This window comes from Xiphophorus maculatus, chromosome 16 (assembly GCF_002775205.1).
Source record: "Xiphophorus maculatus strain JP 163 A chromosome 16, X_maculatus-5.0-male, whole genome shotgun sequence".
In the NCBI taxonomy this organism is placed as follows: domain Eukaryota; kingdom Metazoa; phylum Chordata; class Actinopteri; order Cyprinodontiformes; family Poeciliidae; genus Xiphophorus; species Xiphophorus maculatus.
In genome coordinates, this window is record NC_036458.1 from 8,352,696 (window position 1) to 8,368,618 (window position 15,923).

At 36.4% G+C, this 15,923-nt stretch overlaps 1 protein-coding gene across 1 annotated transcript; it reads left to right on the forward strand.

Moving 5' to 3' along the window:
* Positions 1 to 1,948: 1,948 nt before the first annotated feature.
* LOC102226466 (galanin receptor type 2-like) lies at positions 1,949 to 13,080 on the forward strand. The gene is made up of 3 exons (XM_005796787.2): positions 1,949 to 2,161; positions 5,227 to 5,610; positions 10,978 to 13,080. Exons 2-3 carry the CDS (start codon positions 5,237 to 5,239, stop codon positions 11,741 to 11,743), a joined length of 1,140 nt encoding a protein of 379 aa, XP_005796844.1. The 5' UTR covers positions 1,949 to 2,161; positions 5,227 to 5,236; the 3' UTR covers positions 11,744 to 13,080.
* The last annotated feature ends 2,843 nt before the right edge of the window (positions 13,081 to 15,923 follow it).

Sequence of the window (15,923 nt, forward strand, 5' to 3'; positions counted from 1 at the left end):
GATTTAATAGAAAACAAAAAATATGACTTAATTTTCAGTTCATAACGCAACACAACACTTTAATCCTGATATACGTTTAGATGTTGCTTTGGCAATAAGTGATTTGACTGTCAAAAACATTGAAACAGCTTGGGGGCAGGTAAAACACAGAGAGTTATTCTTAAACCACTGGGAGATTAACTGTCTGCTTAAAGTTTCTGAAACCTCCTGTGGATGCTTTCAGTTATGTTACAGCATCATCTGCTTACATTTGGCACTGAAAATGTTTACAGCTTTCATGTAAGTTATTAATGTACAAGCAGAACCTGGTAGTGTACACATTTTACAGCTTTGAAAGGTTGGTCTTCCTATAAATTCTAAGATATTCAAATATGAATTAAACATCAATGATAGTTATATAAACCACACCACTATTTTTGCTAATGGAAATTCTGCAATCCATTGCATTACTCCTCGCCCTTCCTGCACTCAAGTTTCATTATTAAAATCCTTTTAATTCTTTTTCCTCTTCTACTTTCTATCCTTTTGTAACATTGACATGGTAGAGAAATGGTATAGGTGGAAACATTTAACATTTAAATTTACATCACGTTAAATTACATTTATTTACATTAAATTACTACTATTTAAATATCACAACTTTTGTGAGAAGGTTCTCAAGCTGACTGCAAGAAGGAGATTATTTTTATGCTCAACACTATGATGTTTGGAGAAAGTCTTGTTTGGTCCAAAGATTCCTGGTTTTGCTCATCTTATGCTTTGCTCATGGTAAGAATGAATTTATGAAGCCATTCGCTCAACGTTGCTTTTGATGGACAATGCGGTTCTGTTGGTGTACCCAAGCCATAGCCATCAGTTTGGAACTGTCTGTGGCAAAGTATGAAGTTGTTGAGAGTCTCTCCTTCTAAGTCTAAGAATTGGGATCTCAGTTGCCATTAAGGGTGACAGCTTCTTTTTGTTTTTATATTGTCTGAAAACTAGATGAAGTGGGAGACGGATTGACAGATTGGAGAAATTGTCTCTAGTAATGTGAGCAATTCTCCAATCTGTTCAGGTGAACAAAGAATTGAACCAAAAAGCAAAACTCTCACTTAAGTATTTGACCAACCATCACTTGGTCATGAGAACTGATTCACAATTGATGAACTAAATCCTGGCTAGAAGCAGCTAAAACAAGCTTCCTCTATAAAATAGACTGACTTGGCCAAGAGAGGGAGAAACTCAGTCATCTAAGGGAAGCTCAGTGTACACTGTTTTTCTCCATCATGGTGAGGCAACATGGTTTGGGCACGTGATAGAGCATCAACCTAGTAGATGCCTCCTGTCAAAAATTTGCGACATATCCCACTTGGAGGAGACCCTGGGGCGAACCCTGAACCCGCTGGAGGGACTATAAATAACTCTTCCAGCCTTTGAACACATTGGGATCCCTGGAATGAGCAGGAGAGTAATTCTGGGATGAGGAATGTCTGGGGTTTTCCTTTCAGACCTTACAGCCCAATCTCAGGTAAGCAAAAGATAATTAACGGTTGAATATTAATGTATATTGCTTATAAGAAAACAAAGATCTTGTTTGTTTTTGATGTATTCTGTGCTCTTATAATTCCCTTCCAGACCTTTATCTGTACCTTAATACTGCAAAACATTAGCTAACTAACTAAAGCTTAAACAAAGTGTAAAATTTTGAGACATTTTCCACCTTGTCTGCAGTGAATAACTCAGTCTTCTTCTTACCAGGCAATGGCTGTTGATGTAAATGGAGCAATGCAATAAGTTAACCCTTTGTTTAACAATTTAGGGTCTGGGTTCACACTCTGTTATATTTGGCAACTGTTTATCAGATGACCTCCTGATTACACAGTGACAGTGAGCCCGGCAGGCATTAAAACCTCCCTCCATACCTCTGTTCTCTCCCATCTTTCTCTGCAGTGAAGTGTGAACATTAAAGTGAATGTGGAGGAGGAGTTCTTGTGAGGGGGGGAGGCAGGCGGAGAAAGAGAGTAAGACACCAGCAACCCAGGCAGACAGCGACAGATGCTGGTAGTGAAGAGACGTCTGTACAAAAGGAATCAGCATGATAACAGAATTGGTCCCCTGGGAGTGTTGTACCTAATCGGAGAAGATTGGGAGGCTTTGGATACTGTCCAGCATCATCAGTCCGGTAGGTTTTCTCTGCAGCACCCATGACTGATCTGCATCCTGCTGTTGCTGGTTATGCAAGATAAAAATAAACCGTTCTGCCAAACATTTAGTATCCTGATCTTTAACATGTATTTGTTCTTCACATTTGTTCATCACAAACATAGCTTATCTTATCATATCTTAACTTTGACTCTCATAGTGTGTGTGTTTGAGTCTTGTTTCTTATTTAGGATGAAGCTTATTATTTTGAGGCTCATATATTTCCACTGACTCTGATTTTGGCTGTGGTACACCCCCGTCGATCTCTTCATCTCTCTTTGGATTTCCTGTTTCCTTTACTCTTTTATTGATCCCTTTTCTTTAACTCCTAATTACACCTCCAAATACATCACACAGAGCACAACCAAAGCCTCTGAATTTTACTGCATGTCTAGTGTTGCATGTACCAGACCATGAAGCATCTGCTCATCTGTCCCCATTTCCTCTGATCCCAGTGATCCCGAAACACGTCCAGCTCTGATTGAAGTCTTACCACTAGCATATTGCTGTAGACTAGCATTTTATATCAGTGCAAATTGCGTAGCCTTAAGGATAAGAAGGTGTGTTTAGCGCTGCCTAAATCTGGAACGGAGCTGTGAAGTAAATTCCTCTGCAGCAGCAGGCAGCAGGTGTGATCCCCTTTATATAAATTTAATCGGGGCATTCCTGCATCTGTTTTTTCAATCTGTAGCTAGAAATAACTTGACATATAATGTTGTACTTTTCCATTATACTTATAACATTTTTTTTTAAAAAGCAGATGATAAACATGTCCATTGTTTCCTAAGAGATTGAAAAAAAAGTATAGTCTCTTTATTTAACAGGAAGCTGAAACTCAAGAATCTTTCACGTTGGTGTTTTCAGCCTGCCCTTGCCATCTCTTTGATAGGGAATAACATTATTTTGATTAGGGTGATGAGTAGCCTCTCATTAAAGCTTTATCAAACATAATCAAGCTGCTCATTTGCTGTAGAGAAAATCTCAGCTTTTTCCTCTTCATTGAACCTGCTTGGTCCCTGAATGAGGTCAGTAAGCAGCAGTGACAGGCGTGGGTTGCTTCCTTTCTCTGATCTCATTAATGATACAAAATTGCAACCGTAACATAAATACCGCAGTGCCAACGACATAAAAAGAAAAAGACAGTAGTTTGTGTAGATTGAAAGTTTCACATGCTTCAATTTTAGAGCACAATTGCGCTCAAATGCTATTACAAAGAGCACAATTTCTAAATGAAGTGCATTACTTTGAGAGTGAATTCATATTGATTGGTTTTGATTTTCTCCTGAAAATCAATGGCGATCTCAAAGAGCAAGTTGTTCCTATAAGTCTGCTCACTGGAAAAAAAAAAGAAAAAATTTTCTTTAAAAAAAAATGAAGAGTTGATAAAAACATACTTGAAACAAATACACCCCGGCCTCTTTGTCCTGTCTGTCACATCCTGCAGCATCAAAGCCCGATGATCACCCTCAGAGCAAAAGACCGCCACTCAAAGTCGTGATGCAGAACCAGCAATAAAAACAAATGTTGGTGCTGATAAATAGGTGTCTGTGGATTATGGGTTAATTGCAGATATTGCCTCATTTCACAAATGATCTAATTGCACAATTAGAGAAGATGATCATGCATAATTAGAATTTTGCATATCCTCTTTGTCACCAAACACCCATTACTTCCGTTAGCACCTGTAATTATAAACTGGCTTTTAACGATTAACTGCCAAAAATGGCCTCATAGTAAGGGAAATAATAAATTACAAACCCTGTTGTTTTTTAGCACCTTTTAATACAAAAAAAAAAAAAAACACTCTCTTTGTTGGAATATAAACGTGTTTAGACATATTTTGCTATGTGTGTGACTCTATGATTCACCTCCAAGTGGACCACTTTAGTTTCAATTTTGTACCGATGGCTGGCTGCCGTGCAATGTGAAATGAGGATACCTATGACATGAGAGCAGATTGACGTCATTGGAGACATTACTTTACCCGATCCTGCACGTCAGAGGGTTCAATACGACATTGTTTAAGGCCAGAATATGACAGAGACGAGTGGGTCTCTAATCGTTGGTAGGGATCAATGCTTCTATATAGCCATGTCAGGAAGGGAAGCATCCCAGTATCCACGAATGAGCTCATGCTCTTTTTGTTTTCGCTGAGTAAATTTAAGCAGAGCACTCAGATAGTGGTGGGGTAGAGAAGCGATCCATTCAATTATGGTGGAGTGGAGCTGAGCTCGGGCACAGCGAGTCGCTTATTGGTCCAATTACCTCTTGAAGTCAACTGCAGCAGTGCATCACATAATTATATAGCATCAAAACAGTAAGGATACAACTGGCAGAAAACAAACAAAAAAAAACCAAACTATTATTTGCTTAAAGATAAATTTATCACTGTTGCTAAATTTGAGCAACATTTACATTTGCTTTGATCAGTTTTTGATATTGATGATGCGGCTCCCAGCACAGTCTTCTAATGTTGTTATCTGCATCTAAACTGAATTAGTAATTGTCATTATCTGAAAACCTTTTTCACTGTTTTTCAATTAATTAACTAATCAAGCAATCAGACCATCATATATATGGCAGATTGCTTTTCAACATCTTTTTCAGCATTAAATCATTTGCATCCTCCAGATTTTCTTCAACAGTTTCCCTGCATTAACCTCCATCCATTTTGCCACCAACTTAGACCATCATCTCTATGTAGTTTTTCTCCACAAATAACATTTTGCTAGTTACTGTTTGGTTAGATATCACTACCCTCTATTATATAGAGTCTTATTTTTCTTGGTCTGTGCAAATTTGCAAACCATTTCCAAAACCTTCGGAGTTTCAAGCCTCCATTTCAGCTGAATGGAGGTTTGTCATTTCCGTTGCAATTAACCCTGCATGAGATGACCTTTGTCATCATGTCAGCACATTCACCATTAGCCTTCCTCAGAGGACTTGTCTCTTTTTCTAAATGTATTCATAGCTTTCATTTTAAGATGTGCACCATAAGTGTCGTTTCAGACATATGTTTTAATTATCTTTCTTCTTTCCTTCTAGATTCACCAAAATGTCTGACTTTGAGGATTTCAGCTGGACAGGAGGACAGGCCAACATTTCTGAAAGCTACCAGCTGAACCCCACCAGTGTGATTGTGTCTGTGGTTTTCTCCCTCATCTTTCTGCTTGGCACCATCGGCAACAGCCTGGTGCTCGCTGTGCTGCTGCGGAGCGGCCAGCTCGGATACAACACGACCAACCTGTTCATACTCAACCTGAGCGTGGCTGACTTCTTCTTCATAATCTTCTGCGTTCCCTTCCAAGCCACCATCTATTCTCTGGAGGGATGGGTGTTTGGCTCCTTCATGTGCAAAGTGGTCCACTTCTTCATCAACCTTACCATGTACGCCAGCAGCTTCACACTGGCTGCTGTATCAGTTGACAGGTAAGTCGATTAACGTTTGGGATTAAATAGATTTATTCTGTTCTAACCTAACTCCTAATTAACTCTATTCCAGTTTAGCTGTATTCTACAGTAATTGTAATTCAGATTTTCAATAAAGTGACTCCAAAAGGTGTTTGTTTCAAAGTCATTACAAGCATTTTAAAGCAACATGTCCTTGTATTTTTGCCTCTGCAATCCAATAATGTTGAACTAGTCTTCATTTCTTTTAACTACTTTTATTAGATTTAAAAATGTAATACCAATAAAACTCTTTAATACAGCATTTGGTTGATCGAATATCCTCATTCTGTTTTGTTTATCTTCTTAATTTACCTCTAGAGCAATGAATGTGTGGAAGCATGAGGAAAATCCTTTGTCGATTCTTTGTTCCGCTATTGATTTTATTTTGGGTCTTGAATTAGAAATCCACCCCACTCAAATGACTAACTCAAGCCCATCAAGCCTTAAGTTATTCCTCACTTCCCTAAAGGCTGTGATTCATTATTGAGAACTAACACATCTCACACATACAGTACATGCATAAATTAATAACTATTCTCTCAGAATACTCTAAAGCTGTAGCTGTGCAGCTCATGAATGCTTTCTTTCTTTGTACTTTTAAAAGAAAGAACAGTCTGTCTCTATTTAAATTTTAATCCTTAAGAACTGAAAGAAAGAAATCTCCTCAAATATATTTTGCAGATGAATCCCAATATTGGTACTGCTCAGAAATTTCTCAGGAATTGCATTGATTCCCAATAGCTTTTGTTTTCTTAAAAGGAAATAAAAGTAACGTGTTCAATAGAGATTTGTTTTCTGCTTCCATTTTCTTACAGTTACATGTATTTATGAGATGAATAAATACACTTTTGTCTTGATTTGACTTGATGCAACAAGTGTCTAAATACTGTGAGCAAACCAGAAACCTAAATATTAATTGAAGTAAATAAGTTCTAATGCTGTACCATTGATATTTAGTAAATGAACAATCTAAGGTAATTTATGGTTAAAACATGTTTGATTTCACTTGTATTTTAAAATTTAGCATGGAAAAGCCATTTTGAAGAAAATTGGAGCTGCATCATGATGACCTGCAGGTAGCATAGTTGAATTAGATGTACAGGAAGTGGAGTCATCAGCATATAAACAAATAAGAGAAACAATAAGAGATCTTTTAAAGGGTTGGACCTAGTATAAAATCCTGAGGCAAACAGAAGTGTAATGTCATAGCATCAGACTATAAACTGACTGCCTGCACTGATTTTACATGACCAAGAATTATTAATTCTTTAATCATACCAGCAGTCTATCTCAAAAACAATGTTTGTAATCCAACTAATTCAGATGTCATGGTGAATGGAATCAAAGGCTTTATTCAGATCAACAATATTCCTTGTTATATGGCTTTCTTGTGGCACTCACTTTTATGCCATGTTGTTATTAGTTTTTGTGCAGAATCCAATTTAAAAGTTACCACCTTCACACTTCATAACAGAGAAATTATGTCCACTTCAAAAATCCACTTTAAAAATAGTAAATATTTTTTGTGTGCCACTTCTTGGTTTTTTTTGTTTTGTTTTGTTTTGGGGGATTTTAACCAGACATCAAATACTGAATAATTTTCAGAATTTTAACTCCTCATATGCCAAAATCACAAGTCATTCTTTTTTTTTCTGAAAAAGAATGCAGAAGTGAGTTGTTGTTGTTTTTTTCTATGTAACAAGTATTTAAGCATTGGAGGAATTAATTACTTGATTACTTGACGACAAAAATTTTAATGGATTCCTATGGAAACCACAATTTTTAAGCTAAAAAATAATCATGCATTATAAGATGTGAAATCTATTAGTGTGTAATTTTTCATCTATTTGGTTTTCTTATATGCCTTTGAATGTACAGTAAATGTTTATAGGTAAAAATATGAATTCAAGGTCTTCACTTTTATTTTATTTTATGTTATCTGTTTATTGTAATTAATAATTTAACAACGACATTGGCTAACCTCACAGAATGCATTTTTCCCCATGTGAAGAAAGCAGACTCTAGCAGTGAAACCCCAAAGGCACACATGAACAGAATTAATGAAAGACTCGACCTCACAAGACAATTAAGCTATAATTGAATATCTTATGAGACAATCATGCAGCGTCCCTGGCTAAAAATGATTCCCCCTCGCAGAGAAAGCACTGTGTAATTATTACAGTTGTTGGGTAGCATAATCAGCTCTGTCAGTATGGACAGTCATTGAGGAGTTGCTCACTGCAGCAGAATCTCTACTCATACTGGCTGTGTTTACCCTTCAGAGGATTCACTCACTGTTTCCTCCTCTGTCTGAAAAAAGATCTGACAGAGTCAGACTGTTAATAATAAATTTCTTCTGTTTTTTTCCCCCCACACTCTGTTGTATAAATGCAGAACCACATACAGATAGAAAAAAAAAACTCTGAAAAGAAGGCCTGTGAGTGGAGAATCATTGGGAATGAAATCAAAGTTCAAGAAGTCAAATGCTTTACAGTATTTCCAGGTGAAGCGTGGTTTTCATAGATAATTCATGTTGAAAATGTATTTTGTGTTTTTGCATGTACATTTTAGGGTACGAAATACAAAGTGTACTAAATACAGTCATAAGCTATGGGTATTTGTGTAACTTCTTGGTTGAGCCAAGTCAGTCAGTGTAACTTTTGTCTTTATAACACATCTGTGGAATTAAAGGACACCCATTTTTCGTGTTACAACATTGTTTTGAATCCCAAATTTCAAATCAACATGATGAAAATGAACATTTCTTTCAAATTCCACCTATCAATAAAGCCGGATGGCTGCAAACAGGGACGTTAGTTGTTCGAACCACTGAGGCTTCATTCAAGTAGGTTCAAAGTGTCTTCTTTCTACCTTTCATGTCAAACATAAGTGCCTTTAGCTACCATTTCAGGGAAATATCAAAGAGCAGAGTAGCTGTCCTTTCCGTCTCTGGAGAGGTGGCTGAAGTGTTTCATAAATGAAAAAGGCTGAGAGATGTATGTGCTGTTTTACCTAAAATCACTGCAAAAGAAGCTGAAATATTGGGGACACCTGTCAAAAGACATTCAGCTCATGCAACTTTAAGCTACAAGCACAAATATCTAATTAAAAACAAAAAAAAGGATATGACAATGTGCTGGTTTTGTGAGTTATTAGTTTATTTTTATAACTTCAGCATTCTGCTAAGGGATGTGAATGTCCTATATCCAGCCAGTTCTCGCCTGCCAAAAGAAGGTGACATTTTAGGCAGGCTGGCTGTCCATCAGAGACCCAAGAATCATCCTTAATCCGAACACGCATGCTTCAGGACTGTCTAAGAAAGCCTGATAAATAATGTGCATATTGTAGAGGAAAAAAGCAAGCTTCACACAGCAATTTAAAACAGACCCTCACCCAGTGCACCAACACTGATAACGGTTAAACCACTGTGAAATCCATTGTAATGACGATATTATCACTGTGTGGTTTAATGGAAAGCAACAGCTTACATCATTTTCTTCATTCCATCCAAAGAGACAATAAAACGTTTCAACAGATTGTATGCTTAGCGAACACCTGTCTTAAGCACAGATCATGTTCTTTTATTACTGGTGCATATTTCCATGTCAGTTTTTAGATGACATCAAATTCTATAAAACAGAAAAGTGAAAGGCTATCTTGCTAAATATTTTCCAGATTTTTAGCAGTTCTTTTTGTTTTTATACATATTTTATGTAAGTATATAGGATGTAACACAATATTATTCTTGTACTCATTTCTTTATTGCTTTTATACTTGTTTTTTATTGTTCATAAATGTTTTTTTTTCATTGTCGTTTTGTCTACCTGCGCTTCTCCAATTCAGGCCCAACTCATCAAATCAAATTTAAGATCAGACTGTACAAAAATAATTAAAAATCTTCTTTGTGAATGCTGCACACGGTCTTACAAATTCTGTTAATATTTTTAGGTACAATAGAAAAGGCAAACTGTTTTTTTGTTCTATACAACAAAAAGAAAAAGAATAGGTGACTCATACTGAGTGCGCCTTCAGAAGGGCTTGCAGTGTAAATTTAAGTGGAAAGTTTTCTTGTAAGGACTTAAAATTACTTCTCTATCGGCGCCGGAGTTGAATATCCAAGCACTAAAAGCATTATTTCTAATAGTGGAAATAAAAATTAATTTGCTTACCTGTTTATTTACTAATGTTATGTGGGATGAAATCGGACAACTTTCAGTCATCTGTATTTCTTGTACTGCATATGTCTTGAACTTCAAAAGAAGTAGTTTTTTCATTTAATTGGAAAATGAATTAATAGAAAACAGGTACTGGACACAAACTGAAAGAATCAAAACAAGTTGAGAAATTAATTTGAATGTCTTTCAGAAAGATTCAAGCGATATAGATCAGAACAATTTTAAATAACTAGCAAAATGAAAATTGAGAAGTGACTTGGCTTAGTTTCCCATTTACCTGTAAAGATGCAACAAACTAGTAACACCATTTGATCACAGGGAAATGGTGACGGTAAAATGATAATCTTTAAATAGAACTCATTCTGTTCTCAAAGTACTTAACAGTAATAGCTGGTGATACACAGAACCGACCCTTTGACTCCTGAAACATAGCTTGGTTGATCCCAGCAAGGAACAATAACATGTAGTTTAGACTAATAGCACTATTGCACTGACTACAAGACTGTTAAAAATATAACAAATGGAGAAAAGTACAGCCACAGAAAAATCCTCTTAAAAGATAAGAAGTACATTAACATAGTCATATGGAAATGGATTTTGCAAACAAATGATGGCCTTTGAGCAAACGATTCAAGATCTAAGACTAATTTATGGTCATTAACAGGAAGTTTGGCAAATACAAAGACTGTGCAGGGAGCCGCAACATCAATATCAAAAACTGACTCAAAAACCTTTAACCATGAGCAATGAACATTGGTGTTGTCTTTGGTTAAAACTCACAGGTACAACTATTCTCCCTTCACAAAGTCTTTTATTGTTTATCAAATTGTAATTTTAATTACTGTATACTGAGCTGTGGAAATGTTTTTGACTTGTAGATTTCTTCTGTTGACATGAAACTATCTTCTGGACACAAATTTTTATCAAATTTCCTTTTGCTGTTTAGAGTTCTTTTGTGACCTCCTAAATGTATCACCAATGCTATTTTGGAGTAATTTTAATAGGACAGCAACTTCTGAGAAGGTTCAGGTTGTATGTGTCTGATATTTTGTGATAATAAATATTGTTAATTATTGGTAACATTTAGAATGACAGATGATTGTATACATCTTTACAATCAGACAATGAAACATTAAGAACACATTGAATTTGTTTGTCTTTGTTTTTACAGATATCTGGCCATACGCTACCCTCTGCGCTCCAGAGAGCTGAGAACCCCTTGTAATGCAGTGGTTGCCATGGTGGTTATCTGGGGCCTCTCCTTGGTCTTTGCAGGTCCATATCTTAGCTACTATGACCTGATTGATTTTGCTAACAGCACTGTGTGTATCCCTGGCTGGGAGGAACAGAACCGTAAGGTCCTAGACACCTGCACCTTCCTGTTTGGCTACGTCATTCCAGTGCTAGTTGTGAGCCTCTCGTACACGCGAACCATCAAGTACCTCTGGACGGCCGTTGACCCTCTGGATGGTATGTCCGAATCTAAGAGAGCCAAGCGTAAAGTCACCAAGATGATCATCATTGTAACTGTGCTTTTCTGCATATGCTGGTTGCCATACCACGTAGTGATACTGTGCTATCTGTACGGAGACTTCCCTTTCAATCAGACCACTTACGCCTTCAGGCTGCTCTCTCACTGCATGGCCTATGCCAACTCTTGCGTCAACCCCATTGTGTACGCTCTGGTGTCCAAACACTTCCGCAAAGGTTTCAAGAAAGTCTTCAGCTGCATCCTCATTAAGAATGGCAGAAATAAAGTCCACGTGGTTCACGTGGACAACACAGGGCCTGGGTTCGAGGCCGGCTCCACGGAGGTATCACACATGAATGAGGAGAACGTTCGACAGAATGAATGCGAAATGATGAACAGGCCAAGGCGAGTGGAGCCGAGAGAGCCCACAGTGACGCTAAATTCTCCCTTTCAGCACCCAACTTGATGAACGATCAGATCGGTTTCAGAGCAGATTGCCTTATATGTACAACTGTGCAACTATATAGAAAAAGTCTACATTTTTTCATCGATTCCAAATTTAAATTTGGGTAAATTGGGAGGCACAATAACTGGGAGCGAGTTAACTACTAAACCCGAAAATGTTCTTCATTAATCCCATCTTTCTAATCCATTACATTAATATTGGCATGTAGACATGATTTTAGAGAAGTTATTTCCTGTCTCATTAATACTGTCAGCTCAATTAAACTCCACTATAACACCTACCAGCAGACATATTTCAATTCAAGTACTTACAGTTTTGTCATTCAGATCTTCCACTAGTTTGAGTAGAGCTGCAAAGAAAAATTTTGTTTCATATGCCAAGGTAATCTTTTTTCAAATGATTGGTTGCATTTATTGAAATCGAGGCTGCAAGGTTGCTGTGTTGCTTACGAGTTCTCCTCTGTTGTTCCTCCTACCTGATGTGAACGTCATCACTTGTGACTCATTGATAACTCATCTTCGCAAAACTTTTTAACCAACACCATTTCCAAGTTTAGGTTTTCAGTTGCTGGATTTTTCTCAATGTGATCAGATTTTCAGGTGTAATCACTGGAGTCTAATCTGACCTTCCTGTCAGGTTTAAATCTACCCGTCGGATATCAAGGTGTAGTTTTTTGTGGAACAAGTTGTTTGTTTTGTATTTTGCATGCAAATGCTGTTCTCTCGTGTCGAGATAATTGTTCATTTTAGAAAAATGTGCATTTAAGGTAACTCTGCAGACAGTTGTGCAAAACAGTTAAGTATTTACAGTGCAGTTTTACACCTGCATATAGAAGTTTCTAAATATGCCTCAGAGCACACTGCTGTGTGCCAAATGTAAGAATCAGGTTTGACACTAGACATTTTGAGCTAAGATATATAAAAAAATTAATAAGTGCAAAGTTCGGGATTGATGACTTACAGAAATCTTTTAGAACTCTACAGTATTTGCACACATTTTCTTGCTTTTCTTGTATTCATGGCATGTTTCTCTTTAGTGTAAAATATTATGCAGTTAAAAGAATGTGTTTGTCAGTGAGTGCACTTATGTATCCAAGTATATTTTAAAGTGTATTTAATATTGTATAGCTGTGAAATGATAACCACACATTTGCAGATTTTTTTTCCACAAAGTACAGATAAGTTTGAGGTCACCTTTGTTTTACTGTAAGGATGTGTTCTACCTCAGAGCTGTAAAAAAGCATTTTGTTTCTGTTACGTTTCTGGACGTTTTAGTGGCGAGAAAGAATGTACTGTCGACTGAATAGCTTAAATGACCAAATAAACCAGTTCCTGCTGTGAGGTTGTGTTGCAGAATATTTGGTTAAAATGGAAAATCAGAAATATGAATGATTATTGCAACATTATTGGTATATTACAGCAGTTATCTCCAGTTATCTCAGTCTAATTCACTCAATCAAATTTATTTGCAAAGCACATTTCAGCAACAATGCAGTTGATTGTAATTCACACAAATATTTAGATTTATACAATCAGTATTCTCTTTTCCTATATTTACATCCTGTAGTACTATATTGGCTTTTTTTGTTTCTGTAGCGAAAATACAAATGAAATGGCTAAATAAATTATTTATAAAGACTGGTAGTGTTTGAAAGAGATGTTATGATAGTTAGTTAGTTAGTTAGTTAGTTAGTTAGTTAGTTAGTTAGTTAGTTAGTTAGTTAGTTAGTTAGTTAGTTAGTTAGTTAGTTAGTTAGTTAGTTAGTTAGTTAGTTAGTTAGTTTATAATAAAGTCAAGCTTCATTTCACCTTGTGCATTATGTAGAGTTATCAAAGGCATTTGACACTTTTATTTGATTTTAATTGCAGTAGACCTTGAACTTAATTTGTGGTTAGATTTTAATTGCCATTTCTGTTTCAGTGTCATTCAGCAAACATTGAGTTACTGGGGGAAAAAATCTGTTTTAAATGTAAATTATATCATTCTAATCTATTCAGTTGACTGAACACAACAAAGCTCAACCACAGCACAGAACAAAGATGTGCCTGTTTCACTGTGTTTGTGCTTAACGGCCATGATTAGGTATTCATAAATAATATATACAACATACAAATTCTATGCACAAATGAGACAATTGCAGTTTCTGTCACTGAATTGTGTGACTGACCTTTAGTTGCCTTTCAACAATATGGTGGTGTACTATGTTTAAATTCCTTCAAAGTTCTGTTAGTTTCTCTTACAGGGAGAAGGTACCTATGGTAGAAGTCAAACTGTGCACCGTTATGGAAAAGGACAGTCTTTAGTGCATAATGATAATGTAGCATTCATTGTATTTATTGTAGTACAAAATTAATTGTTGCTATAGTTAAAAGAAAATGTCTTCCATGTGAGGTCAAGCTGTTGTGTACATATTCATATGTTGCTTTTTGAGAGCAGAAAGACATGGCACGAGTATAACAAGCTCATCATTTCCAAATTACTCAGTGCTTTTTTTCCTGTAGCTTGAAAGGACACACACTCCTGCAGTGAGGACTGGGACTTCAAATCCCCCCTGCTGAAGCAGCTCACTTGGCTTCCTCACATCTGCAGAAACAAAATTCGGCCTGTGCCTAATTAGCATTATTGTAGAGCCAAGCAAATATGCTAGTTAGATTCAAATTACTTTAGGGCATGACACAGATGTGTTACAGAACAATATATATTTAATCCTCACAGTAAAGTCTGTTCTCCAAGGTCTGAGACAAACTGTCTCTAAAACTGCTTTAGCGTTGCAGGTGGATTCTTTTCCACGTTTGCTGCTTCCTTCTGTTGTGAGAGCAGCTATGATTGGGCGAGTTCTGCTGGTGAAGCTGTCTCAGTGCCCACACATGAAAGATTCACTGTGGCAGCTGGATCCAGCTCTCTTACAGGTGCGACTGAGGGCGTTTAGTAAATTTGTCTGTTGCAGGAGAGAGACCAGGGAGAAGTTTTTAGCCGATATTTGTTCCAGTGATAGCAAACCTCAAGACATAAATACTGTATGTTGGCTTTTAGATGAATTTCCTTGCTCTCCTTATGATGTTGGTTGTTGCTGTGCTGTCAGAAAAAGGAGATGACTAACTAGCACGAGGGCCAAAACAGAAGAAGTCCTTAGAGAATGCTGTTTCTCTGTGAGGTGGTAGCAGAGCCTGGAGCATTGGGAGGGATGATGAGAAAACAAAGAGAAAATGAATCAATAGCCTCAGGTATTGTGAGGAAAATTGAACATTAGACACACATGATGTCCACTGATATGATGGGAGTTTAGGACACAGAGTGGATTCCTGAAGGGATTTTAAAAGTTTTTATGAATAAAGTATCGGAATAAAGAGGATAAAACACAAAGACAAATAATGTTTGGGGTTTGATAGAAAACCAAAACAAACAGTACTAAAATACTCTCCTTGATAGCTAAGTAGTAAGAATGCTGAACCTTTTGCCTTAAGTACTGCTTGAATTTTCTATGGCATGCATTCAAAATGTTGTCAACAATCCCCAGATCAGAAAATTAAATTTTGCTAAGTTGGCAATAAATTAAGAACATGTGCCCCACAACATTACACCACCACCTGATAGAACAAGTTCATAATAAACAAGTGTAGATAGATCCTTTACATGGTCTGAAGAAATAAAAATGAAATTCTAAACAAGGACTTTATTCCCCAGCCATTTGCAGGCACAGTTCAATGCCCAACATGGATTGTTAAGCTTAATAAGGTAAAAGAGTTAGTAGTTAAAATAACAACCAAATAAGAAGGTAAAAAAAAACAACAGAATTTTTGTACAGCTATTTGGTAATACTATACCTCGCTTAATTAATAAACTGTAGAGTGGTTATGCTGGTACATGTGTTCATGCTAAAATTGAAAATGTTGGGGAAAGGAGCAACCAAGCAGCGCCTGTGTTTTATGAAGTTTTTAATTAAGTAACTGTCTCTATATAATTATATAGTAATTTCCCATTTTCCCAATATACTATAGAAAATGTCCATGCAATAGTTGTAACTTTAAGGCTGTAAAATAATAAAATAACTCGTTATGTTTTATTATAGGGAAATATCATATTTACTCAACAAAACAAAAACTAAAAAACTACTCTGTTATGGTGTTGTTGCAACCTAAAAATAAAGTAAAAATAAAAAGGAGTTACATAATATTACACA

Bases quoted from the DNA above. Each gene is read 5' to 3' on its own strand.
- LOC102226466 (XM_005796787.2), top strand. From the start codon at position 5,237: ATGTCTGACTTTGAGGATTTCAGCTGGACAGGAGGACAGGCCAACATT. The intron at 5,611-10,977 runs GTAAGTCGATTA...TTGTTTTTACAG, and splicing joins GCTGCTGTATCAGTTGACAG to ATATCTGGCCATACGCTACC.